The sequence below is a fragment of the Dermacentor variabilis genome, chromosome 8 (assembly GCF_050947875.1).
Source record: "Dermacentor variabilis isolate Ectoservices chromosome 8, ASM5094787v1, whole genome shotgun sequence".
Lineage (NCBI taxonomy): Eukaryota > Metazoa > Arthropoda > Arachnida > Ixodida > Ixodidae > Dermacentor > Dermacentor variabilis.
Window position 1 is genome coordinate 60,107,680 of NC_134575.1, and position 27,409 is coordinate 60,135,088.

At 46.3% G+C, this 27,409-nt stretch overlaps 1 protein-coding gene across 1 annotated transcript; it reads right to left on the reverse strand.

The window, feature by feature from the left end:
- Positions 1 to 1,247: 1,247 nt before the first annotated feature.
- On the reverse strand, positions 1,248 to 27,349 carry IFT46 (intraflagellar transport 46). The gene is made up of 9 exons (XM_075702188.1): positions 27,148 to 27,349; positions 19,238 to 19,446; positions 17,172 to 17,246; positions 13,057 to 13,300; positions 11,444 to 11,556; positions 8,122 to 8,188; positions 4,918 to 4,978; positions 4,458 to 4,546; positions 1,248 to 2,308 (listed from the first exon to the last, which is right to left on the reverse strand). Exons 1-9 carry the CDS (start codon positions 27,178 to 27,180, stop codon positions 2,210 to 2,212), a joined length of 990 nt encoding a protein of 329 aa, XP_075558303.1. The 5' UTR covers positions 27,181 to 27,349; the 3' UTR covers positions 1,248 to 2,209.
- Between the last annotated feature and the right edge of the window lie 60 nt (positions 27,350 to 27,409).

A 27,409-nucleotide genomic window follows, 5' to 3' on the forward strand; every position in this document is an offset into this window, starting at 1 on the left:
TCGCATGTTAGGTAACTTACACCGTAACTTTTCAGCAGCTCATTCATATATAAAAGTTGTTATATAAAACTCTCACTCGATCTAAATTAAAATACGTCACTCCAGTCTGGGATCCAAGCAATAACAATTTCGTTATTTCAGTATAAATGGTACAGAATCGTTCTCTCGCTTCGTCTCGCTTCATCTGTTCTTCTTATAACCGCGCCGTCAGTGTAACTTCCATGAAATCGGTTGTCTCTCTTACGTCATTAGCATCTCGTCGAATAAATTTTCGCTTGAACTTTTTTGATAGGCTTTACTATCACCCGACACTCCGTGATAAATTTATTGTTCAGCCACATTATATATCGGACCGCTTTTACCATCGCTTTAAGGTTGGTAACGAGCCATGTCATACTAAAAACTTTCTTTACTCTTTTTCACCTCGTACTTCACAAGATTGGAGTCGCCTTCCTTCTGGCATTGCTTCCATTTATGATAACACCCAATTTAAATATGCTTTGGCTAACATTGTGTAATCAGGAGTTACCACGCCTTACAATGCTTTATTATGTTATCGTCCACCATGCTTATTGTCTACCCACTCCGCTCTGTAATACATCGGCCCTGAGGGTAAAAATAAATAAATAAGTGTGTTTTTCCGAGCCTGAAAGAAGCCCGCGAATACACGCAAAGTGTCTAGCGCGGCCTGTTGCGTGGCAATTTTGCGTATATTTACGAACTTCTTTCATGCTCGGAAAAAAAAAACACTTTCATATGCGACGGCGAATTAGAAAGTCTTCACTCTTATTTTTTAGTAGTTAAAAAGATTAAATTATGGGGTTTTACGCGACAAAACCACTTTCTGATTATGAGGCGCGCCGTAGTGAAGGGCTCCGGAAATTGTGACCACCTTGGCTTCTTTAACGTGCACATAAATCTGAGTACACTTGCGTTTTCGCATTTCGCCCCCATCGAAACGCGCCCGCCATGGTCGCGATTCGATCCCGCGACCACGTGCTCAGCATCCCAACACCGTAGCCACTAAGCAACCGCGGTGCGTGCAAGTAAGGCACATGTATGTAATTACAAATATACGTACGCCCTGGGGTTCGGGGATAGCAGGAGAAAAGTAAACATGTAAAAAATAATGTGGGGCAGTGACTCCATAGCTGCAGCATACCGTCATACACAGTAAATCTGGCATTGTTTCGAGCTGCGTCTGTTGCAGTACACATTCGCCGATGCGCGCAAGAAATTTTCATTCATTCAGAAGAAGAGCAAAACTTTATTCATCGAAGGTTGTCCCAGTCGTCTTGGCGTGATGAAAACAAATGCAAATCTCTCTCTCTGTCTCTCTCTCTCCTGAGTATCTTATGCTCCCTAATGGCGAAGAAGTGGAGAGACGCACTTTTTTTCGGCTTGTTCCTTACTATTCCTTTCACTTCTTACCGATGGCGTCACTTAAGATCTTTCACTAGGGTGCTGGTTTACGGAACAGCTACTACAACCTACACGTGTCGTCAGCAACTGATCTTTTGCGAGCTCTGAAGAGGCAAGTCACAGTATTCCTTCCTGTAACATCGTCGAAGTCGCTGGGAGCTAAGAACCTTCCACTGCTACTTCGTGGTTCCGGATTTCGAAACCTCGCCGGGCGATGTGACTTTTATTTATTTTAGTTGTTCCTTTACAAAATCCCGGCATGGAACTTTGTTATTTCTGTGACGGACACTGGCGACACGGGCGGACATAAAGATGACTAGGGGAGTCATCGCATAAGCAGCTACCGTTGTTATCAGTAAAGGAGCGGAAATAATTCCTAGGTAATTTCATTTAAAGGGATCGGCGGTCGCACGCCACCATCTGCCATGAACTTTTTCTCATAGTGAGCCTTAGAGCATCATTCTCAAGTGCGAGAGGGATAGACTTTCCGTTTCAGGAAACTACCAATTGAATGCGTGTCATAGTGAAAATCGCCTCACAGGTAGTGAATGCGGATTGGAACGGAAGGGGCGACACTGGGAGAAGCGGCTTCCCGATGATCGTTGGACAGTGCGGAACCTGCCTGCTCCAAGAATTAAAAGTGTACATGACAAATGCGGCAGGTCTTAGTGGGCTGGTTAATTTCACGAATAGCCGTCAGCATAAACCAACCCCGCGATTCGTCAAATCTTTCATTTCCTCTCAAGAGGCTAAGGTGCCACCGATCGGTTCAGCAAGAACATTTGCGTCACAGCACAAGGCGGTCGACTCCTTCTGCGTCAGCGTCCTCGGCGGCTGCCTTGCCTGCCCCACCACCTCCTGTGTCCATGGCCATTGCACCGAAATGCTGTATAGGAAAACACAAAGAAAGAAAATCAACACGCCGAACTGCATTTTGAAAATGTCACGGAAATCAAATGGCTCATTACGCAAGCAAGATGCTGTGTGAGTGAAAAGTGTTACAGAAAAGATGAGGACGAAAGGTGGGCATGGCTGAAACGATGAGGAAAGGAAATGTAAGAGTGAAAACAAACAATTAATTAATTCATAAATGGTATGGTTCTTGTAGTCTCGTGTATACCGCTGATAGAGAGCGAAATAAGGTCAAGCTAATACATTATTGCCAAGAGAGAAATTATGACAAAAGGGTAGCATACATCAGTCACACCACAGCAAGATTTGCTGTACTTGGAAGATATCTGAATGAGAAGGTATGTAAATAGCACAAAAAAAAAGAAATAGGCAATGCGACAAACCAAGTTCAAGTTCATGCACATACACTTCAAAGTAATGCGAATCCTGAATGGCGTAAGTGCAGCGAAGGACTGAGCCATCATAGCTCAGATGGCGTCGCCAATCTTGCCCTATGCAATTTATTGTCAGCGGAGAAGTGAACAAAATTACAGTTTTTATTGAAATAAAGAAACGAAAATATCTAAGCATGCGGAGAAAGCGTAACGGCTCCCGAACCTGTAGCGTCAGTCTATATGTCTTTGTCAAATTTCTGCAATGTCATCAAGAGAGGTGACAAGGATTCCCCGTGGGATTACCCATGATGTTCCGGTCGTGTTCACACACGCGAGCGTATGATCATTCATCGCCAGAGTGATTCAGTCACTTCTCTTTGGCACGATTGGCAAAGCTTAAAGGGACACTAAAGTGAAAAAATGATTTCTTCTGCATCAGTAAATTACCGTTCTACAACACCAGAAACACCACTCTTACAACGATAAGACGTTTGGTAAGCCAAAAAAAGCTCAAGAACGAAATACGGATGGCGACGTCTACTTAAGTTCCCGCACCTGGGGGCTGTAACGTCTCGGATTTTGATGGCGTCTTCTAGGGCCTACTAATTATATATAGCGGTACAGATTGACTACATTGTGTTCTAAAGGAACCAAATATTAAACATGGCAAGTTTCGGGAACCTTTACTCAGCCAACGTGGCCCGAATGCGACAACATGCTTTGGAATCCCTGACGTCACGCTGACGCACCGGCGCTGGGGTTTCGGCGCGAAATTCAAATACTAATACTTGGACCTTCATTATCTCATCTAATAATCAAACTATTTTTCTTAAATGACTGCCTGAAGGGTTCTCAAACAATGCTTCATTAGTCTAAACTGATTTATTGTTTCGCTTTAGTGTCCCTTTAAGACACTCACTATAATTATGCGGTAATACGGAAAAGTAGGCCTACGTTTAGTTTCAGTACGGCTATACGCGGGCCCTTCAACTCTGGTCGAAACAATTTGCGGCGTGGTGAACCTTCTCGCAGGTCAAGCAACGTCGAAAACCTCGAATCGCCACGATGAATTTGCGGCTATGGCGCTCTGCTACCGTGGACAAGGTCGCGGGTGTGGTCCCCTGCCTCGGCGGCCTGGTTACTACACGGGCGGAGCGAAAAAAAATTTACTAGAACTGCGAATACACACATTTAGTTGCATTTTAAACAATCTTACAGTTGGTCAAAATAGGAATTCTGCTTTACGCCAGAAGAAACCTATCGATCCGGTTGTGTGGAATCGAGAGAGACGACCCTTCGTCTCTTTCGAAACTGCATTCTCACTACCGCCACAGCCTCCGTCTTCATCCTGTCCATCTCCCATACCGCTGACGCACCTATGCATCCTTCGTTGGTACTTCAGTGCAGTCTCATGCTTATATATACTTTACAAGGTTCGCTTACATAAACCAGACAAGGGCAAATCGAGCTCGAATCAGGGCTGGAAGCTTGGCCCCACCGTGCTTAAACAGCGTACCAGAGCCAAGGTCGGCCGGTTCCAAGTGCTCGCATCGCATCGCCGAGCCAGCAGACTGGAATGCGTTACCACTACTTTTACGCTAGCGCGATAACGAATGGAAAACTCGGCTGCGGGTTCTTTATTTATTTTACATGTTTATGCTCTTTGTCTTTAAGAGTTCGGCCAGTTAGAGAAACAATCCCGCGTATTTATTTTGAACTGAAGCTGAACCTAAAATGTGCGCCGCTTACCTGCGAGTTCTTGAAGGCGGTGAACAGGGTGAACAGGACGTGCAGCGACTGGATCAACTTGCCCTTGTACACTGGGATGTCCATCAGCACTGCGTATCATTCGATCACCACGGGATTTTCGACGCTTACGTTAAAATAGCGGTCGTGATCAACTGTGATCATCAGCGGAGGCCGGATGGGCACAACCACAGAGCAACGACAGAGTTAACCTTATTGTTGCTGCAGAGTACAAATATGCAAAACGCGAAAGGTTCGAATGTTTGCTGCAAATGGCACTGCGTTTGATGCCATTGGCTGTCACAAACAAAATCAAAGAAGAAAAAAACACTGATTTCATGAACATTACTGGCAGCACTGCTCCTTTGGACGGTAAGTATGCTTTTCTTAAAGCTTGGCTTGAGGCACGTGGAATAAACTCTACACATACGGCGTCCTCCCGAGCTATCACTGGAAGACTCACGGCAGGCCATGGTGGCGTATTCCTCCAAGGAGCATTCCAGCTCGGCGGTTGGCACTTGCACCTGTTCACAGGAAGAAGGTAAGAAATTGACAAGATGAAGGTCAGGCGAGCTTGCAGCCCAAGCCATGAAAATACTCGCGCAGCAGTAGAAAAGTTTGCTCTAGAGTCACAATGGCTGCTTTTATTGTTCATTGTCGCCTGTGCTTGTGTCAGTCTCAAGGGTTAAGTAAAACGGACTTTTATTCTCATTCAGGACAGACTTTACCTGATCACATTTCTTGCCTTCTTTGTTTTAATCTTCACTTTTCTTGTTGAGACGTTGGTTAACGGGATAAGTCATGGCCCTCGACGATGCTGTCGATACACTGAATAACACCGGTGTTTACTACTATTCGGACGTCCAGCCAGCGGCCATTTTTGATCAGAAGCCCGGAGCTCACGCACACTTAGCTCGAGCCAGGATCGGCTGGAATCACAGTCGCAAGTTACAGTGTAGATAACTTCACTGGCAATAACTGAAAGGAGCCCCAGTGTATTAAAAGTTCCCTCTCTGGGTTTTATCATTGAGAACGAAAAAAAAAACGTGGTGTGGACAGGTCACGTGGTGACGAATGAGTCTGCAGTATATTACTCCGATATACACCGTAGAAGCTGCTGAAAATTAAAGCGAACTCCAGGACACCGTTCCTTCTCGGTGGATCCACAGTACAGTAGAGTACTTGTACAGTACAGCACAGGTGACGTCTGAGCAGTCGCCTCCGCGAGCGCCACAGTCAGCATCCCGCAGTAACGCGATCAACACGGGAATTCCCCTGAGAGCAGAGCGCGACAAACCGCCACAGAAATGCCGCAAGCAACAAAACAATATAAAAAGAAAGAAAGAAAGAAAGAAAGAAAGAAAGAAAGAAAGAAAGAAAGAAAGAAAGGAGAAAGAATTGTACAGAAAAGCATCGACGTCGATTGTCAACACGTGCGAATAGCGGAAAGCTATTCGCTTCTTTAAAGGAATTCGGCGCATAAAGACGTATGCATGAGGCAGTAAGAATGTTCAGGTAGCGGTTGTTCTTTCATTGCGTAATTACGTTGGCAACAGGGTCATTAACCAGCCTATCCGGTGGTATAGCTGGCTGTAGATATAAGCCTATTGGTCGTACAGTGCGTTTCACTTGAGCCAAACATTAAAAATATGCAAATGCTACGTAGCTGGACAGAACCAAGGTAATGTTGTTTTCCGTCGCTTGGAGATGTTCAGATTAGTTTTTACATGCCACCTAATTACTTACCTAGTCTTAATTAATTAATCTACTTCTCAATTAGTATATTTATGTTAATAGTGTTAATGGGAAAATTGTGCAGCAACTTGAAAAGCTCCTGAAACAGCTGTCTGTTGTTCAGTGCGTTCTGAATAAAAGTCCTTTTTTTCGCGAGTGTGAAAGAAGCCCGCGAACGCAACATTGCCTCCCGACTGGCCACTCGAAGCAGTTTAGTGAATGCTCTTTAAATTTCTTACACTAGAACACTGCCTGGGAGAAATTATGAGATCTTGCTGCGAGCAAACAAGGCTTAATTTCGACCAGTTTTGTTAATATTTGAGGGGCCGTTTAATTTTGCATTGCAATTTCGTTACTTTGAGGGGGGGGGGGGGTGGAGGACAGACGCGGAGAGGAACATAATATAGGAAAAAGACCACCTACAGATGGAACATACCGTATTTTCGCTTATCACAAGGCAGTGAAAAGCTTAAGAGTGCTCTACCGAGCGCCTCCAACTGGAAGCAACACTCCCTCCCTCCCCCTCCCCCCCAGTAGGGTTCTTTCATCTTATTCCTTAAATTTTAAGCAGCAAGGCAATTGTAAGTTGTGCCTCCGGCCGCGTTCATCTCATTACGAAACGAAGTCTCTGTCTCAACTAAATCGGATTTTTCTCTGTAATTTGACCTACCATGCTGAACAATTAGCTTCGGGCGTCAACATGCATTGGACTCTGTTGGGAGGCTCGACTCTCTTGTGCCCCCTTACGTTGTCTTCCCCGCATGGTTCTCGCGTCTCCTGTAATCCTGCTTCGCCGCGTAGCTCGGTCGGTGTAGTTGCAGAATAGCACGGCAGATGGCGAATGTTGCGCTGCTAACGCCACCTTACGGCGGGGTTACTCGGGCGCCAAAGGGAGTAGCCTCTGGCTCTTTGGCTTGAGGCGCTTAGACTGGAGGCAGATATAAGCCAAGATACTGGAGTGGGGCACCCGGATGAACACGCACCACCGTTACCGTCACTGCACACGCAAACGATTAGGCGTTGGTGTCCAGCATGGGGTTGAACGTGTTCGCTCGATATGCTGTCGCGGTGAGTAGGACTTCCTCGATTCGTCAGCGCTCATCGGCACATGTTCTCTTCGTAGTAATTCCGCTGTCTAGATTGGTATATAAAGGCGCAATAAATGTCCTTTTGATTGTTCTCACTACTGTGCTGCTGTTCCTTCGTCGCAAGAACACGTTTCAGAGCACTCTCAGTGAACGGGTGGCGTTAAGACTGGTGACATTTCGAGGTCTGGGCTAATGATACGGCCACTTACTGACAAATCACCAGGCCTGTACAAACACCGCTTGTGCAGGATTGCCACGTTATTTGTGCTACATGGGCTTGACCCGCCAACGCTAGGATGTGCCCAGTTGCGTATTGGTCATTAAAACAGCGCTAGTTAGCCCTGAATTCAAGTCCTCGTCATACTTCCATTTAATAAGATCCTTAATTCTCCACTGATCCAGAATGTCTTAGTTTTGCTTTGTTCCTTTTTGAGCCATCAAGTTTATAATTTCATCACTAAAAGCATGATTTGATGACGTGGAACACGTATACTCCTGTCACGATCGCAAAAATCAGGACCTTTTCTGTTTGTTTCTTTTTCGTAATTCTTCTGTACGTCTTTTCCTGGGGCCTTCATTTTTCTTCGTTCAATCTGTTGATGAGTAGCCTGCGACCAAATGTACTCCGGCTAAATATTTTCTCAAAAAGAATGAGCTCTACCTCCTCTCCCAGGTGTCCATTAGTGAGGCCTCAGATATGCGACCACCCATGCGCAGGCGTGCGACCGTCATGCATCTCGGTGCAGAATAATCCGTGCAACACGTTGGATGTTATTGATTGTTGTCTTTAACTTCCTCAGCATGTGACAAAGCAGTGGCGTTTTATTTGTATATGTGTGCCTCACCTCGGCGAGCATCTCTTCGAAGTCAGGTGGCCACTCTTGCATCAGCGATTCCACGTCAGGCATGTTTCTGCGCATACAGGAGAAGCCACACTAAGGCTTTTGCGTAAGGTGCTACAAAGATACGTACGTAAGAGGCATTCGCAAAATAATGCCGATGAAAAAAAAAAACAAATTCTCATATTATGAATATTTGTACGGCCAAAGAATACTGTGACTTGTTAAGGAACGAAGTGAATATTTACTCGCGTCCCCATTTTCTTTAAAGTGGTTTCTTTGTAGGACAGCGCAAGCACAGCGTGATTAAGCCTACTGGTACATCCGTGGCTATCCCCGTCAAATTAGGAGAAGCTTATCCGGCCTTGTAGACTTCAGCTTGCGATCCGTCAAATCTTCAGTCCTTATAAACTGAATTAGCTCCGCTCTATTGCTGCTGAATTTCTGTATACTCAATGTTGTCGTGCATGTTCGTCAGTTGTCGTTTCCGTGCAATTGCAGTCGCACGAGGACGCCAACAAGCAGTAACCAATCACGTTCGTGTTTTTGTCACTGTGTGCTTTGCCGTGAAAAATAACAAGGGCTTACGGTGAAACCCGGTTTTGCTTGTATTACCCGAACACAGTTCAAGATCAGTAAAGATTTGAACAAAATGCTCGCATTCATTTCTGGTGATAGAGAGTTCATTTTTACAGAGGACGATGAAATGTTGTTTGAGTTAAATTTCTGGAAGGGTTAATAATTGCGCGTTTATCGACTTGCTCACCAGCGTGGCGACCTTCGAATTTTGGGGATCTCTGAGGGTGGTATTATCCCTGCATTTTGGGCGGCTTGGCTCCGACCAGCAATTGAGGGAGTTACTATAATTCCGTAGTTATCAGTGTGATGATGCCATAGAAACGAAGTAAGGAACACACAATAATCACAAACGTGTGCAGCCCACCCAAAAGCAAAAGGGAGGACCTACCCCAAGTTCTCTCGGCAACAAAAGGTTTAACGGATACCATGGATAAGGCGATGGTAGCGGGTGATTTAAACGCATCCCACATACTATGGGGACACGCGAAAACGTCGCCCAAAGGTTTCCAACTCGAGTGCACCGGCGTGGCCTAGGGATCACGGGCCCAAGGACGGGGATTACGGGGATTAAGTCTCCCTCCACGTCCACAGGGATCGTGCAAGCGCACGTCAACCAGCTGGAGATACCAGAGCAGACAAAGAAGGGAATGGCCCTGTTCCAAGATCTGGGCTACAAAGTCGAGGATGAGATACACCTACCACAGCGTATCCCACACGAGACGGGAGACAAGCTGCACCTAAGTACCATACCGAGAAACAAGCATTCCGAGTACGAGAAGGGAAAGAGACAGGCGAGAATACAAGCGATCAAGCAAACACTCCAACACGCAAGCAACAAAGAAGAAAACGTGGGATACACGAACGCAGCGGCGTACAGAGCAGACGAGCGATTTGCAGTCAGTGTGGTCGACGAGAAGGACGAAGAACTTACAGGCACTTCCATACCTGCCAAGGATGCAAGCACAGCGAAAGAGCGGGGCATAGCCCTGGTCATCGCAACGTGCAAGAATACCCCTGTTATTGCGATGACGGACTCGCAAGAAGCGTGCAAAAGGTATATGACTGGAAGGATCGGAAAGGCAGCACTTCAGGTCTTAAGAAACACCGAGAAAGAAGAAGCAAACATCTTCGGGACGACGGGACACGAATGTCCGGCGGGGAGCCACGCGGCTCGGGACCATGAACGTCGAGCCATCTCCGACACCCAGAGAATATGGACCAATGCCTGTCACGAAGAGGATGAACGGATATCCAGGAAGTACTCGGAGATCTTCGCGCACTAAAGGAAGCAGAGGAGTCGCTACCCGCCCGCACATGAGAGGATGAGTAGACAACAAGCGGCGACCTAGAGAATACTCCAGGCTGGAACCTACCTGCATGGAATACTGCTTCACGCCATGTATCCGGGGGACCTTTATTCATTACTTCTCTCCACCTTGCGGGTTTCCGCAGAACTACTACGTCAAAACTCTTGCCTTTGCTTCGTGTTGTCGACAAATTCGACTTCGCCCTGCCTTCTGCTAGCCGCCTGGTTCGCTCAGATGGTAGAGCGGCTGCCCCGGAAAGGCGGTGGTCCCGGGTTCGAGTCCCGGACCAGGACGAATTTTTCTTCAACTATGAGGCTTTTCTTTCGAGGAACCCGTATGGGTTTCCTTTGTAGCAATTGCTACGAACAGGTGGATGTCTGATTTTCCCTTTCTGTCTGACCTACGGGCGGGATTGCAAGTTGTACCCGCCGGACACGCTCAACACCCTGCGCCACACGGTGCTGAGGTGCAGCAATAACCCAGACGTACCGCCGTCACACCATCACCAGGCGATAACGAGCAGAAAGAACTGGAACCAGAATAAGAATGGGAAGACCAGTCGGAGGCTCTGCTGATGACGCAAGACCCTGAAAACCAGCTATGGTAGGTGAACAGGGCTCGGGCGGCGGCAGCGAGCCATAGCTACGTGGACTGAGGAGGTCACCCACCTTCGTGCTTATGTCGAAGAAGCCTGGTCAAACAATGAAGTTTATTTCTCTCTCTCTCTCTCTCTGTCCGTAAATTTCCTCCTCATGATCAGGGTTCTCTGCAAGCAATTGATCTAGATAAACGTACTTCCGCACCTATACAGGATGACTGGCGATCATAAATCCTTCTCTTGCCGGGCTACTGAACATTACCTTTCTCCCCTTCAGCATATTAATATTCAATCCTACTCATACACTTTCTCGGTTAAGGTCCTGAATCCTTTTTACATGTCATCTTCAGCGTCGCTGAAAAGGACAATGTCATCTGTAAACAGAAGGGTTGCCGAGATATTCGCCATTGATTCTCACTCCTAATCCCTCCCAGTCGAATTCCTTGAATACGTCTTCCAACTATGCAAAAAAAACTTGCTAAAAATTTTACATCTCCTTATTTCTAACCGTTATGAGCCCGTACGAGCCCGTTGAAACCGGTTCGAACCATTATATTTTTACTCAGTAACTGAACCTGAACCGTACCAGAAAATGCGTAGAAAGCTGAACCAGAACGCAAACCCGACCCGACAGCTTTTTGGTTCGACACCTTGTAACTGCTGTGCTCATACCACTGCACACCAGTCTGTGTAGAATTGACGAGCTGGTTGCCTCGTGCCAGGCTATCACCGAGCACAGACATCTGTTCATACCAAACAGACAGGCACGATGAGACTCGGTCCTGTTTTCGGTCCCACTTCGGTAAATTTTGCTCAAGTGCTGGAAAACTACAAGGAAACCGACCTGGTGTAGTGCACGGTGGGTGGTGGTCTGGCGCGGTGCAGTTCCTGGACGCTCTGGAGCCACAACTCGATCTCGCGGGGCTGCTCCTCCGGCTTTTCTACGCTCTTCACGACCTGCACAACGCGCGAGTGTGCATCTTATGTAACGCCAGCTACGATCCAGTTTTCGCGTGTACAGTCATGCTGTTCCGCTCGATGAAGTCGGAAGGTAGCACGTCTCCGTGCCTGTCCCTATCGCTCCCGTATTTCTTGCGAGCTTCGACTATGTTCATTCTAAGCGCCATTCTCATAACACATATAACAGTGACAATACGTGTATTTAGAAATATTTAACGGCCCTAAATTTTAATTGGTTTACCAGACTTTTGCGGCACATCACACCTAACATAAGTTCCCTCCGCCTCATTACATGCCATAGCATCGAATATCTTTCGACTCTTATTGACACCACGAACATATGAACGCCAATGAGACCTGCTTAAATATAGACCGGTTATTTAATCTCGATGAGCCGCCTCTTTGTAGCCTGAAGAATCCCGTGAAACAATCTCAGGCGCTGATGAGCCTGTTTTGTTTTGTCTTCGAATTTCCCTATAGCGAACATTAATTGACGCTTCACTGGACCGGTAGCCACGCATGACATGACAAGAGAGTTTTAGTTTCATAACCTTCGGTCAAAGCAACATTAGGGGTATGCTCACTTAAGATAGGAAAATTTGTTCGTTTGGCCCTCATAGAATTATCATGACACTGAGCAAGCACGAGCGCTCGAACGAACCAAGTTTCCAAAAAAAAAACGTGGGATTTGGCTGGTTGGCGATCTTCAGAGATGACAATGTTGTTCGCAGAAAGGAGCCACTAATAAGAAGACGGACGACGACGGAGTGTTTAATTACAGTCCGCATTCTTCTTTGACGTGTCCCCTCTGCAAAAGACATGTTCATTTCTCAATCAAGTTTCTTTCACACTTACACAAGCTCCACGATTCACACGCATACACCACCACGGTAAAAAAACTAGACCGTTATAACCTGCCGTGTTCTGGCGCGTGCCATGATGACGTGTCGTCTTTCATTGGCGGCGCTGAAGCAGATCGTCGTGCCGCTTCAGAGGAGCTTTCCCTGACGCGTCATCCCGATTGCAATATATACAAAAGAAACGAGGCAGGCCGCAGAGACATTATGTAGTACAGTATGAATCGCAATCCTGTAGAGTGATCGAGTGGCTGGCTGCGGACTGTGCCAGCGTCTGCATCTGCTATAGGTTCCGGAAACCGCTAGATAGAATGTTTTTCCTATATGCGCACAGACTTAGGGTACGGCATGACCATGCTGGGCTTCATTGCGGCATAGGCCAGCGTCCTTTCTTTTTAGATTACGGACAAATCGGTCTATTGAACTTCTAGACAATGTCACATCACATTACACGACGCGCACCCATATGTCTTTCAAACGTGACGCACCACTTGCTGGTCGCGAACGCGAGGTATACGATAGAAGACTCTCTTCGCAGCGTTGGCTTGTATATGAATGAAACGCAGCGCTCACGTATGGCCCCGTACCCGGGGGGGGGGGGGGGGCGAATTCAAGTCCCGCGCATGCGCGGTTCACTCACGGCCTTGCTGGCCGCCGCGAGTCGCGCGTCCCTGGACAGCGCGCGCAGCCTGAGCGCCAAGATGGACGGTTCCGACTGCTGCGCGCTCGGTTCGTCCAGCACCCGCAGGCCCAGCTGGACGCTGTCCGCGCGCCCGTCGGGCCGGGGCACCTTGAGGAAGGCGTCGATGTCGCCCACGGCCGGTATCAGCTCGGGAACGAACGGCCGCAGCTCCTGGTCCAGCTCGACCGTCTGGGGCGTGTACCTGCGCCGACGCGCGTGCGTACACGCCGCGGGCGAGATACGGTGCAGGCGGCAGTGGGCCATACACTCGGTACGCTGTCAGAACGCTTCCACCACACCTGCTGCATATAATTACTCATAAAGGGGGGGGGGATAAAATGCAGTTTATTCCGCCAAAACTATCAAGCCATTACACTCTTTAGTTGGTTCCTTTGCGCGTCCAGTGTTGTAGTAAAATATTTGTATATTGGTGACTTCCTAAACTGCCCTACAGAATTCTAATTTCGTCAGCACGTTACCGAAGGTGTGCACTCTATTCGAAGGACCTTTCTGTCTTACAAACCTAGTTCCTCTCTCGTGACGGTTCTGCGAAGCCCCGAAATCGGTCCGAGCAAGCTTGAAATTATCCAAATATACGTAATAGTTTTTTTCCCAACGCAGGTAATTCGCCACACATTGGTAACTTTGCCCCCCATATCGCTCCCAGAATGTCTACTATTTCCAGCTCACTGCGAAACTGGGTTCTTCGTGGAGGTTCGGGTTTTCGCTTATTCGTCTTTCCGCACGCGTTCGTTTTTTTACGCGTGCTTCGTTTATTGTTGCGCGTGTCAGCTTAATGTTTCGAGCGCTTGTATTGTCCCAATAACAAGTTATCTGTAAACTATGAAATGAAAGATAATCCATTACTTAAATGATATTTCGCGACAAAAAAAAAACGACACAGACGTGATAAAAGACGACATACCAAGCGCTTGGTGTGTCGTCTACTCTCACATCCGTATCGTTTTTTTGTCGCGCAATATAATTTAAGTAATGGATTACCAACTTGCCCGGAATGCTGCTCTCAGAAAGATAATCATTGGCAAACTGCGTCGCGGCCACAACCAGTCCTGCTCTGTAGAGCTCGTGCGTTTCCATGCGCGAGCGCTTATCACTACAAATAAAGCACGGCAGTCACACGCTCGTAATCCGAGACTTTTTTATTCTATTCATCGAGGAATTACCAGCGGCTGAACTGTGCCGCAGCCTCCGTAACCCCGTAAACCGCGTGACCTCCAACACTGGAGGAGAGGGAATACAGGGCGCTTCAAGCCACCAACCTAGCGAGTACCCCCTTGGCGCCCGCAGCAGATCACGGAACCTCCAACACGTGGCGCGTGGGCTGCTTATGCGCTCGGCTATGAGACCAGAGTGATCTCTGCGCATGCGGTTTCCCACAAAAATTACCAAATGGAACTCTGATGCTGCGATCGTTGAGCTACCACGGAATTCTATGGGCCAGGGGCTAAACTCTCTGCCTTTCATATCACGAACTTTTCTATCTCCGTGCGTCCTACATCGCAGAGAGCGTTTATCGGTCGAACACGACGCTGCCAAGAGAACTTCAACGTGTCCGTATACGTCGCTGCACCCACACGCCTCATAGAGTCATAGAGCCTCATATTGAGCCATAGAGCTAACCAGCGTGTGTCCCAGCAGCGCATTTCAACAAATCTACCGGGTCAGTCTATCGCTTGACTTTATAACAGGTAGCGCTAGAAACTCCCTCTGCAGGGGAATAAATGTGCAATAGTTTACTCCATTTTTCAGAGGGCTCGCATAGGACATCAAGGAAGACGAGAAGCCTCGGAAACGGAGTTCAACGTGGGACAAGCAGTTACTACCGCCAGCACTCCTTTAATTCTTACAGATTCTTTTAGCGCCGGATCGTACACTACGGCTCCTAATTTCTACGGAGATTTTAAACACACAGGGTAAGCAGCTTTGGAAGCGCCTGCTTACTCTGCTTTCTACTAGGTTTGCCAAGCGCCTCATTTTTTAGAGTCCCGCAAAAGGGGAAAAAAATCTGTCCCACCTGAAAGCAGCAGAGTGAGGCGAAGAAAATAGCTGTGAGTTTTCTCATTCTGCCACCGTTTTTTTTTTGAAGGAAAATCATTTTGAAATCAACGTTCAGACCAGCTTGGTTTAAATTTTTCCACTCTTAATATTCTTTCTCTAGGAGCCTCTTCTCTTGAAGACTACCACAGGGATGTTTGCTCAGCGATGGGATGAACTTATAGCTGTTTCAGGGAATTTTTTTAAATTCTACATACGTTACATTTATTCATTTCCGTTTGAAAATTTTACGAATTTTATTATTAACAACAATTTACTAATGCCAACCAAATATTGGCCAATGACCCGCAGTGGGTATGTGCCACCGTAGAAGGAAAATCAAAGCAAAGCAATGTTCTACAAGAAAGCAGTCTGCGTAGGTGCAGAAAAAAATGTTTCGGTGCACAAACGGAATCATTGGACATATTTCGGGACAGCCTAGTTATTCTAGCGCAGGATCGAGTTAAAAAAAAGGAGATCGCGGCTGGAAAGGAATACTAAGCGAATAAGCTCCTGGGAACATTTAACAGGTCTATGCGGGGGGGGGGGGGGGGGGTCGTTTCCCGAAGTGAAAAGTTGCCATAACACATGCATATGCTACCCATGCCATGCGACGTATATGCCATTCATGCAAAATGGATAGAAATGACGGTTCTGCTTACAAGGACAAACGAGCGATAAAGGGCCCGTTGTTTTACCTCATTGGAGAGAGAGAGAGAGATAAATGCTAAGGCATGGAGCGGTTAACCAGAGGATATCTTCAGTTGGTTGCCCTGTACTGGGAAAAAGAAAGGAGTACGGAAATCTTGGTTGTATACTAGGAGGTGTAAAGGGTCAACCTGGGACAGTTATAACGAAATAGTTTTTAGAAGAGTTTAGCAGTAGCCGAGATGAAGCAAATGAAATGTCGAAAGCGATGATGAGAGGAGGCGAGCTACGCTCCCTGCAGCACTCTCCTGCTGCCTCTACCAGCACCCACATGGTGACGTTCTTCTTTCGTCACGACTGCAGCCGCCGCCAGTTACCGCCACTTTTCGCTTCCTTCTTTTCTTACTGCGCGGAACATTTCCCGAGTCGGTTCTCCGCAAGCTGCGTTTCGTAAGAATCATCGGCACACTCCGCACCCCGTATCACAGACCTCGCAGCGTGCGAGGTCTTTGGCACCGAAGAAAACATTGACCACCTGCTGTGCCACTGTCCAAGATATGCCCCAGAGAGACAAGAACTTGTCAAAGCTTTTCAAAAACTGGACAATCGGCCACTTTCTGTGCAAGTGCTGCTGGAACACCGCCCCCATCGCCCGTCGGCCCATAAAGCGGTGAAGGCGCTTTTGTGTTTCTTAAGGACGACGGGTTTGTGCGACCATCTGTGACTTTTAATGCAATTTCTGTAAGACCTCACGCGTCAGTGAACTCGCCGCAATTTCCTTCTTTCCTTCCCTCCTCTCTCTCCCTGTGATCTTTGTTCTCCCCTTTCCCATTCCCCCGGTGTAGGGTAGCCAACCGGACGTTATTCTGGTTAACCTCCGTGCCTTCTACTTTTCTCTTCCCTCCTCCCTCCGTATCACTTGCAGCGCGCAGCGACAGGACACACCGAGACACACGTCACGTGCACGCAGCGCGCTGTCTTTTAGACGAATCTTTATTCGACGATCGGCCATTTATACACCAATGAGAAGGCACTCTTATCGGCAATTACAACACTCCCCTCCAAGTACCCCCCTTGCCTCTTTCCGTCCTCCCCAGGTGGTAGCCACCGAGAGGGCAGCTAGGTTGTACCCTCTTCTACTGAATACAACGTCTTCGCCCACCTTCTCCCATTATCTTGAGCTGCTTCCGTACCACGTCACCCTTATGAGTTAAGCTGTCCACGAACCGTCCCGTCTCTCTTTCGAAGCGTACTCCTCCTTGCTATCCCCCGGTATCCGCCGCAGACACTTCGTTAGGCCACATCCCACCGTTCACCTGTTCTCTGCAGTACGCTCATCGCGTTGGTCGTAGTTCCGCGCAACCGCTTACCTGGTGATGAATCCGAAGAGCTCCTTGACCTCGACCGAGACCGCCAGGGAGTCGAACTCGGTCGGGTCATAGGACCTGCGCCGCGTGGTGTTATATGTATCAATACGAGAACGCTTAAAAGCGTCGAAACTAACGTAACTTAAACGAATGTATCATCAACATCATATCAAAGAAATCGCTTGATGTGACCCATTAGGTAGAGCTATATATTGATTAGAAATCATTGGCCGAGGCTTTAGTATGGAAACCGAGCTTTATAACCGGTTACGAAGCACTAAATTTGACTGTACTGTACAGGTTCCACCAACACATGCACATTGAATGGTTCGAAGTTTATTTTTAGTAATTCGCAGTGCTAATATATCTAACATAGTAAATGCTGCATCGAGCGGCACCAAAGTACAAGACTATAAAGGGACTAAGCAAGAATTTTGAGAGCAATGGTTGGCATTCCATAATCGCTAGACTTAAACCGCGAGAACAAGACAATGAAAGTAGCAAATCGAAATTAGTATTCGTCCATGTCTGCCTTCCTGTCCTCGACTTGTCTTTTTGTTCTGGTTTTTTGCCTTTGAGTCTCGTATACTTGCGCAATGGGTCCACTTACAATACTTTAAAAAAAAACGTTGAGAAAGTGCAGATACGAAATATAAGAGCATGTTAAATGGCACAACAAAAAATACGAGCAGGTATGAAAAACATAAGCAGCCAAACAAAAGTGGACAACGGGCATCACCCAAGACTGCGAAATGGGAGAACAGCAAAGTTTCAGGGCACACCGCTCAAAACAAGATTAATCTAAGATGAGAGCATTAAACAAAACAACAGCCGGGATGAGGCACTTGCAAGTTATTGTGGTGAGAATGAGAAATAGAAAGGAGGAGCTTATGTTCGAACGACGAAAACAGACGACAGGGTTTTGACGAAAGAGTTAGAGAACTGCAAACTACAGTTGTAGAGAAAACTGGCTGATCAAACATGATTTCTTCGAACCTTATGAAGCACTATATTCGTAGATGATGATCACGTTTGTCACACGAGTGGTGTTCGTTGTTTTCATCTCCGAGGAGAGCATTGAATCAGCGACATGGTTATGTCAGGGATAAGTAGCAGGAAACGTGTTACATTTATTTGCAAGAATGGGTAACTAGGCAAATAAATGTAGAGAGCGAGCCAGAAACGTCTCGTCTCTTTCAAATCATCCTCGCGTCTGCCGTTCACGGCCACTCTCGTAGTACCCCTCGTAGAAGAGATGGTTGTGCATTTGCTAGGAGATTAGCCCTCGGGCGGTTGCCGAAAGCCCCCGGGGCGTCGCAGACGCTGTGACATAGTCCACTGTCCCAAGGCCGTCGACAAACAGTTTCCGACCCTCGCGGAATTCGAACGACGTTGCCTGATGTCGCCCGCAACTTCTTCACCGATACTGAGTTTTCTTCTCGTTTCGGGACGGCTCCCGAACGGTCGACCAATATCCCTCGAGGCCTCTGCGAACTCTCCCTTTCGCTGGTGTAGTGGTAGCTCCTGGAATGTTTCTCCGCCGCACACACGCGCACGCACAAAATGACGTCGTTGACCGCTGCCACATGTGCAAGTTTTCCGGCGGCCTCCAGTGCCGAAGGGCGGCTTGTGCGATGATGGTGATGCCCACTGCAGGGCATAGGCCAAAAATCGTGTGTTTATGGGGGGGGGGGGGGGGGAGGCCGCGGAGTGATCATTTAGACCGTATACGAAACTAAGAACGAAACGGCAACATCTAACCGGAAACAGACAAGATAACTAAATTAAAATTGGCTAAAGCAACGAAGGAAGGAACGAAGGAAGAAGAAGAAGTAGGAAAGACAGTAAAATTAAGACGGCAGACGGCGGGATCAGAGAATGAAGCTTTCCATCGCAGTGTAAGCAGTTCTATGAGTGCGCTGAAAATTTGTGGCACCAACAAAGGCCAAGAAAGAAACAAAGAAAAAAATATGCATGCTCAGAGACAATCCGACGTATTGGCAGCTCTATAGGTACACCATTAAGAGTCAGATCGGTGTCAAATTAAAAAAAAAAAGACCAATCGGCACCCTTCTACGGCGATCACGTGTTCGTCCTCGTCTTCGTCCTCGGCGTCATCCTCATCGTCGTCCTCGTCCTCGTCATCCACATGCCGATGCGTGGCTCCTTCCTCGGACGCCGCCGCCATCAGTCCCGGTACGGCCTGCGGCTTGGCCTGCTTCCGGAACGGGTTCAGCATGGACGCCAGCAGGCCCGGCTTGCCCCCGCCCGCCTGGCCCTGCGAGAACGCCTTTTGTGTGCTGGTGCAAATGGCAACCTATGCAATGCTGATTCGAGGTGCCCCTTCAAGGAGCCACCTCAAATTCTAAGAATCTAAGAGAAAACATACGTCGGCATATATTAGTAAATTGCGGTTCTGCAATACCAAGAATGTCACCTTTGCATTGAAACGAGACACGCTAAAGCAAAAAAAAAAAAGTACGCGACAGTGAAAGACGGGTCGCGACGACGCCTTCAAGTGCCCGCACCAAGCCATCGTGACGTCATGGATTTTGACGGCCTCTCCTCGGGCCTATAGTTAAGTCTTAATCGGCGAAGATGGTTTACATCGTAATATAAAGGAGTCAAATACTGAACTTGGCAAGTTTGGAAAAAGTCTTATTGAACCACAATGGCTTAAATAAGAAAAAAATATATCTATACTTTGAGATCTCTGACGTCGCACTGACGTAACAGCCGGGTGTTCTGTCTCGAAGCTCAATCAATGGTACTTTTACATTCATTTCCTTTTCTAATAATCGACCTCCAACGAAGGATTTGACGAAGATAGAGTTTGATGAGTTAAGATAGATACCAGTACTGATAACAGTGTTGATCACAGTGCTGCAGACTTGTACGTAACGAATGACGTGTAATTAATTACTTTAATCAGTTAGATTTCTTGTATTTGTTTTTGATTTCAAGTTTACTTTTATTTTACTCGGTAATAGTCACTGTAATCCTGTTACACGTAGCCAGTTACTTTATTAGCGGAACAAGCTTTGACAGGAGACGCCGCATTTTAGCAGTTGAATTTGGTGGGAACTAAAGCAGGACACCTGCGTTTCTCCTACGCGGCAGCCTCGAGGATGCGCCTGTTTCGATGGGCCAACCCGAATTTCGCACACCTCTCCTGGAGGCGCTCTTAAGCGGCATCCATAGGAGCATGCGTAAGAGTTGCACCTCTGAGCGCAGTTTATGATTCCTCTCCCACAGACAAGCTTTTTCTGTCCGTTAACCGCACCTCTTCCTGTCTGTCTGCATGATACCTGACTCACATACACTTTTATTTTGCGATTGTAACACAACCAGCATTTTGAGAGCCGAATGGTGAACAATTATATCTTTAATTACACGGCAGATTTAGCCACCTTTTTCGAGGAACGTGAACTTCTGTTGGGGTCGCTTATAAACCCTCGGTCTTAAGTCCAATTGGCCGAGCGCGTATAGAGGGAGCAGGCAAACGCTCCAGCCGATGTTGGCCGACGAATTGAACCGGAGTGGCTATGACCCTACACCGATGGCCAATCCGCAGTTGTTGCCGGCAAGTCACCCACGGATATCTTATTTTTCTTAGTTTTTCCCTGGCATGAGCGTCTTCTCCGAGCTGCGACAACAATGAAACGCTACGCTTCATGAAAGACCCAGACGCGAGCATCGATCGTGACCCTGAGCAGACAGGAACTCTTGCGCAAGGTGTTCATACGCTACAGCACCATCATTCCTTCCAGCGCGCACATCGAGTTAGTTTACACATTCGCTGCTGGTGTCCTTACAAGAAAGGAAAGGAAGATTTATTTATTTATTTATTTATTTATTTATTTATTTATTTATTTATTTATTTATTTATTTCAAATGCCTTCCGGGCCCAATGATTGGGTATGTGGAGCTTCAAAATACTACATGGTATAGACAGCATACAACTATACAAATCATAAGAACAATTTGTTAATGATTATACAGTGAAAAATCAAGCGTACGTAAAGTTGGGAATGCTCAGTGCAAAAAGACACGAAGAGGAAAAACGCAGACAAGAAGTTAATTAATGTAGGAAAGGCGCTTGTTTAGGTAGTGACGGAGTTGTTTTTTTTTTTTCTTGGCTTCAGCAACCAGGATATCTGGAAGGTTGTTACACAAGCGGATGACACGTGGAAGGGTCGACAAAAATTTGGAAAAAAAAAGAAAGCAACGATTAGCGAAGTTAAACAATGCGTGAAGCGCTGCAATGACGCACTGATAGAGCCAGGCCAGCTCGTTTTGTTGTACTCGTGCAATATCACTAAAAGTTAAAGTAACGTGAGAGTAATCGATTAAGTTTTAGTAATTATTCAGCTACTTTCGTGGGGCAGTAATTGGTGACTGTAATCAGTTCCATTTTTGATTGAAGTAATTGCAATCGGTTACTTCTTTCCTGTAACGTGTACGAGTCTGCCCTACCGTTCTCGGACTATATCTTAATTATTCTGCACTCTTCCGGGACGAATAAAATTTAAATAAACATTTCTTTTTCTTTTCGTTCAGAAGATCGAAGGGACACTACGAGAAGAAAGTCTGAACAGAGCTTGACAGCCTTACAAAATCCTTTTGCGATTATGCTTCATTCGTAAACTCGGCCTAGCATAGCGTGGCCTAGCACAGCGACGACGATACTTTGTATAAACCTCCTGAAGGACACAGGAAGTGCAAGCGGGCGACACATCCGGGAAGTGTCTCGTGTTATGGCGAGTGACTCGAAAGCCGGCATCGCCGATCCGTGCCAAATGCGCGCCATCTGCCGCTTGAGACGCCGCGTCCATCCAGCGTCGAGCGCAGCTGCTTTCCTGCACGCCCCCGACGCCACTCTAGCATCCTCACACTCCTCCGCAGCCTCCTTCACTACTCGTTCCCCTCGCACCTCCTCACACTCCTTCTATACACCCTTACCTCCGGTTTTGGGTTCGAAAAGCGCGCGTCTCGGTCGTGGCTGCGCATGGCTGTAAGCGCAGCTGAGCGCATACGCAGCCGCGCACCCTTCCTTAGAGGTAATCTGCCACGTGTGCGAAGAGCGCTTGTGTCTCGTCCTTGTTCCTTTGCGGATGCATGTGTTAGCGCTGTTACAATTTTCAAATCAAGTGCGAAGAGTGGCCGTGCCGAGAAGGGCCTGGCATCATGTAAGCTGCCTTCCCGCGCATTCAGTATTGAAGGTTGCCTAATCTCGAGTTTCGGCGATACGGTGGAGTGAGAGGCAGACGGAGCGTTCACTCCCCGCTGCCGGCGCTTTTCGTGATAGCTTCGTCCCAGTGCGGGCGACGCTATCAGCCCCATGGGGAGGAGTGCACGCGAAAGCGTGCACTCCGCTTAATTCGTACCGCCTACGTATCGCCTACGTGAAGATATCATCGAAGTGGCATGATACCGTATCATTCGTCGCCGACTCCCAAATTCATCAAAATGGATTGTTTTCTCATTCAAATGTGTTGTTTTTTTCTCGATTGCCCGACAATTCGGAAAATTCTGCGGCCCCTTCCCGCGTAAGAAAATTCGACCGGCGACTGTACTTATATGCACAAAAGGTCGAATTTCAATACAGCGAAATTTCGATATAACGGAACAAATTGCCGATTTTTGCCTACTTCGTCATATCGAGGTTTAACAGTACAAAAAAGACACCTTGAAATCCGTGTCGTAGCACTGACGTAACAGCCCTGGCGCCCCGGCGCGAAATAAAAAAAAAGACTGAACTTTTACCATCATTTCTCTTCTAATAACCAACCTATCACTGCGAAATTAACTAAAGTAATTTTTTTAATTACTTCAATAGTTAGAAATTATTCAGTGTCTCTCTTTAGTTGCGTTTTAAGGCATACTGTCGCACAATCTTTGCGAGTATGTTGCATATACTTCGTTCTATGAAGGTGTTAGCAAATTTCAGCTGTGTTTGTTCGGTGTCCGATTGTGTAGATGCAAATGTTGGTGCTTACGTGTCAACGGCGCACACCCGGTCTACGTGCCACCCGCACCAGCTGTATGATGTCCATGGTACAAGACACCCGACGTGCACCACCTATCCAGGAGTTCTTGCTTAGACAGTTAGTTAGCCTTCGCAGTGACCGGCATGCTGACTTCAACCACGTGGATTCAAGATGGCGCTCGCTATTCAGCCTCACTGGATTTCCGGCACGATGAAATGTTGCATTCATCTATCTAAAGTTAGTCTATTACAATGTCTCACAATGAATCGTGCGTAAAATAAAGTTATTTCTCCCTCTGTCTCTTTGTAGATTCGTACGACTGTCGGGTGGATGAAAACTTTCCTTTCACGATGCTTCCTCTATCTCGCGCTTTCTTTTTCGCGAAACTGATTTGCTGTGCCGATGTTGCAAATAATTTACCTCTTGTAAGCTATAGTGCCTATGTTGGAATAAGTTCTCTTTAGCAACTACTTTAGACACCTGTCGCGGGTAGTTTTCCTGGCCGAATAATTCGACGACTGGTGCAACTTGAACCGCAAGTGCTTTGTGTTGCACCGTGCGTATCTTTGTGTTATGCTCAAAAGCAAGAGAGACACCAATGCAAGTAATGAATCGCGCAAGGAAAGTCTAAAACTACAAGCAGACTTTTCTGCAAGACAAGTGTGCTATGCGACGAAGCGCAAACGTCAGGGGCGACGAAACAAGACGTTGCAAGGTAATGGTGTCAATCTCTGGATAAACGTCTTACCGATTGCGAAGGCCGAAAGCAAGCAAGCAAGCAAGAAAGAAAGAAAGAAAGAAAGAAAGAAAGAAAGAAAGAAAGAAAGAAAGAAAGAAAGAAAGAAAGAAAGTGAACACAAACTTTCGAATCTTTAATAGCACATAAAAAGCTTGAAATCAAGCATTTATACGCCTATTTCGGGAACCGAAGCGATCGAGGGAGGTGTAGCTCGCGTGAACGCATGAAAGGTCCGATATAAGACCCCTACGTGGTGTCTGTAACTTGAGTTAGCGTTCGTGACACATGCCTACATTGCACTCACTGTGCCAGCAGTTCGGCCTTCGCGTTGGAGACCCGTTATTATTATGGCGCACTTTTTCAGCAAATGAGGTTATTAAAATTCGATCCATTATATATCTTCACTATCAACATCATGTGACAAAAGTCTAGCATAAGCAGTGACCAGGGTGACCAGGTGAATCCGGGCCAATAAGCGGATAGCTCCTTTCGGAGCAAGAAAACCTAAATAAGCGGCGGGGTTTTTCTAAACATGGCCTGAAACACGCGAAAGTATTCATATGAATAATCTAACTGTTTCACATTATAAACATTTTTATAGCATTATCTTAGAAGTATGGGAAAGGCCTTTGCCCTGCAGTGGGCGTAACCAGGCTGATCATGATGATGATGGTTATGATGATGATGATGATGATGATGATGATGATGATCCTACAGGCGAGGTACTAGGGCAAGGTGTAACCGACGCCTCTTCCTACCTCACCAAACCAGTTTACATCAGACCCTCCACGCAACGTCGCGCTTGTTAGTGACGAAAAAGTCTTCTTAAGCTTCTACGATTGATTTCGGAACATCAGGGTTTCAAACATTTTATTTTTCTCTTATGAGGAACGAGATACACGAATTTATAATTATAAAATGTGTCTACTCTATCTTGTCAGGAGTAAATTCTAAAGAAAAAGTTTCATTACGGACACATTAAAAATGTGCGAAGGAGACTAAGCTGTAAGAAAGTAAGAATCTCCTAGGCAATAAAATAGTCCCTTTATTCCGCACAGCGATTATTTGTTGCGAAATTGCACCGCCGACTACTAGTGATTACAGTGATTTTATTATTATGGAACTGATGAACAATTGTGTCTACCTTTATCTGTATTACTCAGCAATTCCGGCAGCTTTCTTTTTGTTTTCGTCGTAGCCGATGTACCGCCAAGTCGCACTAACGCGCAAACAGATAATTCACAGTTCCAGTGAACTCGAACAAATATCCAAGGATAAAAATGGCCCGCTAAATTTATAACGGAAAACTGATTAATTAGCGTGCGGCCGAGGGCGGCAAAAATACCTCCTTTGGCAGCATTTTCGTAAGATTGAAGAGCACTACAATAACCAAATTATGGCTCACACGGAAAACCTAACGCTGAAGTCTTTCATTTTCTTACTTGCAAGCTAAAAGCAGACAACAGTTTTACAAGAGCATTTGGTGATAACTAAACGTAAGCACGCTTCCTGTATACTCGTTCTTTTTTAGTAGCCCGTGGCATATACACACAGGCTGTTTTCTTTAGACCATGCATAAAGATTTTTTTATAAGAAAGTTATGTGCAGTGAACGTGACGTCAGCGCAGCGGTGTTCCTAGGCGAGACCCGCATACTTTCCGCTAATAACGTTAGCTTCAGAGCACTCATTAACATTAATTAATTAATATTTTATTAGTGCATGGGATCGGTTGTTTGAATGGGAAGTGTGGAGGCAGTCACATTTTAACGCACCCTCATTTCTTTAAATATTGAAAATCGCACCTAATTCGAGACATTCATCACCAAATTTAAATCGGTGAATCCGGGCAATAACGTAAACAAGCGCACTGGGAGGACAGACAAAATGCTGACCCGCTATCGTATCAGGCGAGAACACCACGCGTCGCGAGACAAAAAAAAAAAAAAACCGCGACACAAAGTTTGAAACTGAACATCTCGGCCAACGGTGGCAGCTACTGATACGCCTGGCAAACATCGGCGGCTGTATGCCGCGTCAGGATTTGCCACCACATGCCATCATTCATACTTCATGCCGTCAGAAGTAGCAGTAGGTCGCACTCGGTACCGATACTGCCTCGATTGAGCTACGAAATTCGATGATGAATACCGCAAATTAGGTGCAATTTTCAAAATTTTAAATAAGATGGACGTGTATGAAGATGCGACTGCCTCCAAGTCTGCCACTCAAACAACTGCTCCCAAGGAAACAATATATGAGAAAGTTAATTCATGAATTTTTGTTGCTAGTTTTTTTCAAGCTCACGCCAAAGTATGCCTGCCTCACCCAGGAACTTTTCAGCAAAAAGTTCGCCGTCCTTATAGCTGTTTTGTATTTAAAAAACTGTACAGTCAAAAAAAAAAAAAAGAACACTCTGTGCAACACAAATCTACTAATTCACCTGGATAAGAGTTCGACACCACTGCATGAGAAATCATGACGCATTCTCGACCAATTACCAAAACTTCACTAATCACCTTGCTTTAGCGCACGTATTGCAATTTACGAATGGAAGCTAGTGAGTTCACAATAAGGCACATCCACTTGGAACGAATTTTGAAACAATATATATATAGCACCAGTTTTGACATAAGCGCCCTCGAACTTGAGGTCAAAAAACGCATCGTTGTTCCACTTACTTTTTTAACAAAATGCCTTTTTATACGTTGAAGCTCAACAATAAATGGAACACCAGTGCATTTCGTCGCACACTCTGACGTTTATTTCTAGAAAATGGTACAATTCTCAGAATTCATTCCAAGTGGATGTGACTCAATTGCGAACTCACAGCTACAATTCGTTAATTGCGATATCTGCCGTAAAGTAATTAGTTTAAAAATGAATCACCTAACTTTCGGTAATTATAGTAGAGTATTTATTTCTACTTCTCATTGTAATTATGGCCGCCTCTCAGAGTATCGCAGCTAAAAAAGTTGAATTTTGCTACATATGCATATGCCAAAGGCGATTAAAAAAATTATTAGATTATAAAAAACTACATGCACGCTTCATACATGAAACCCCTGATAGCAGTGCCTAAGATCGTATTTCGCATAAGTCATTATCATTTTTAAACAAAATTCCGAAAATTTATTCATACTTCTGTGACTATCACGCATTCGCGCAAGTGAACTAATGCGAGTGTACTGCAAAGGGCTAACGGGTCTCTCGCGAACCATGCTGCTAAGGAACTAAACGGCGTGCCCTTACCTTTGTCGATGCCTGGCCTTCTTCTTTTGGCATAGCTGATACCGATCGGATCAAGAAACCTCGGGCTCGTAAACGACAGCAAAATCTTCCTGGTACAGCCTATCTCCAAGTTGTAAACAACCCGTTGCCTAGGCGACAGATGGTTCGCGGAACATCGCCGAAAGCAAGTGTCGCTGTTGAATAGCACCGTTTATAGTCCACCATGTAGTCCGCTGTTCCTAGCAAACATGTTACTGTGGTTCGTAAAATACACCCCATTCAT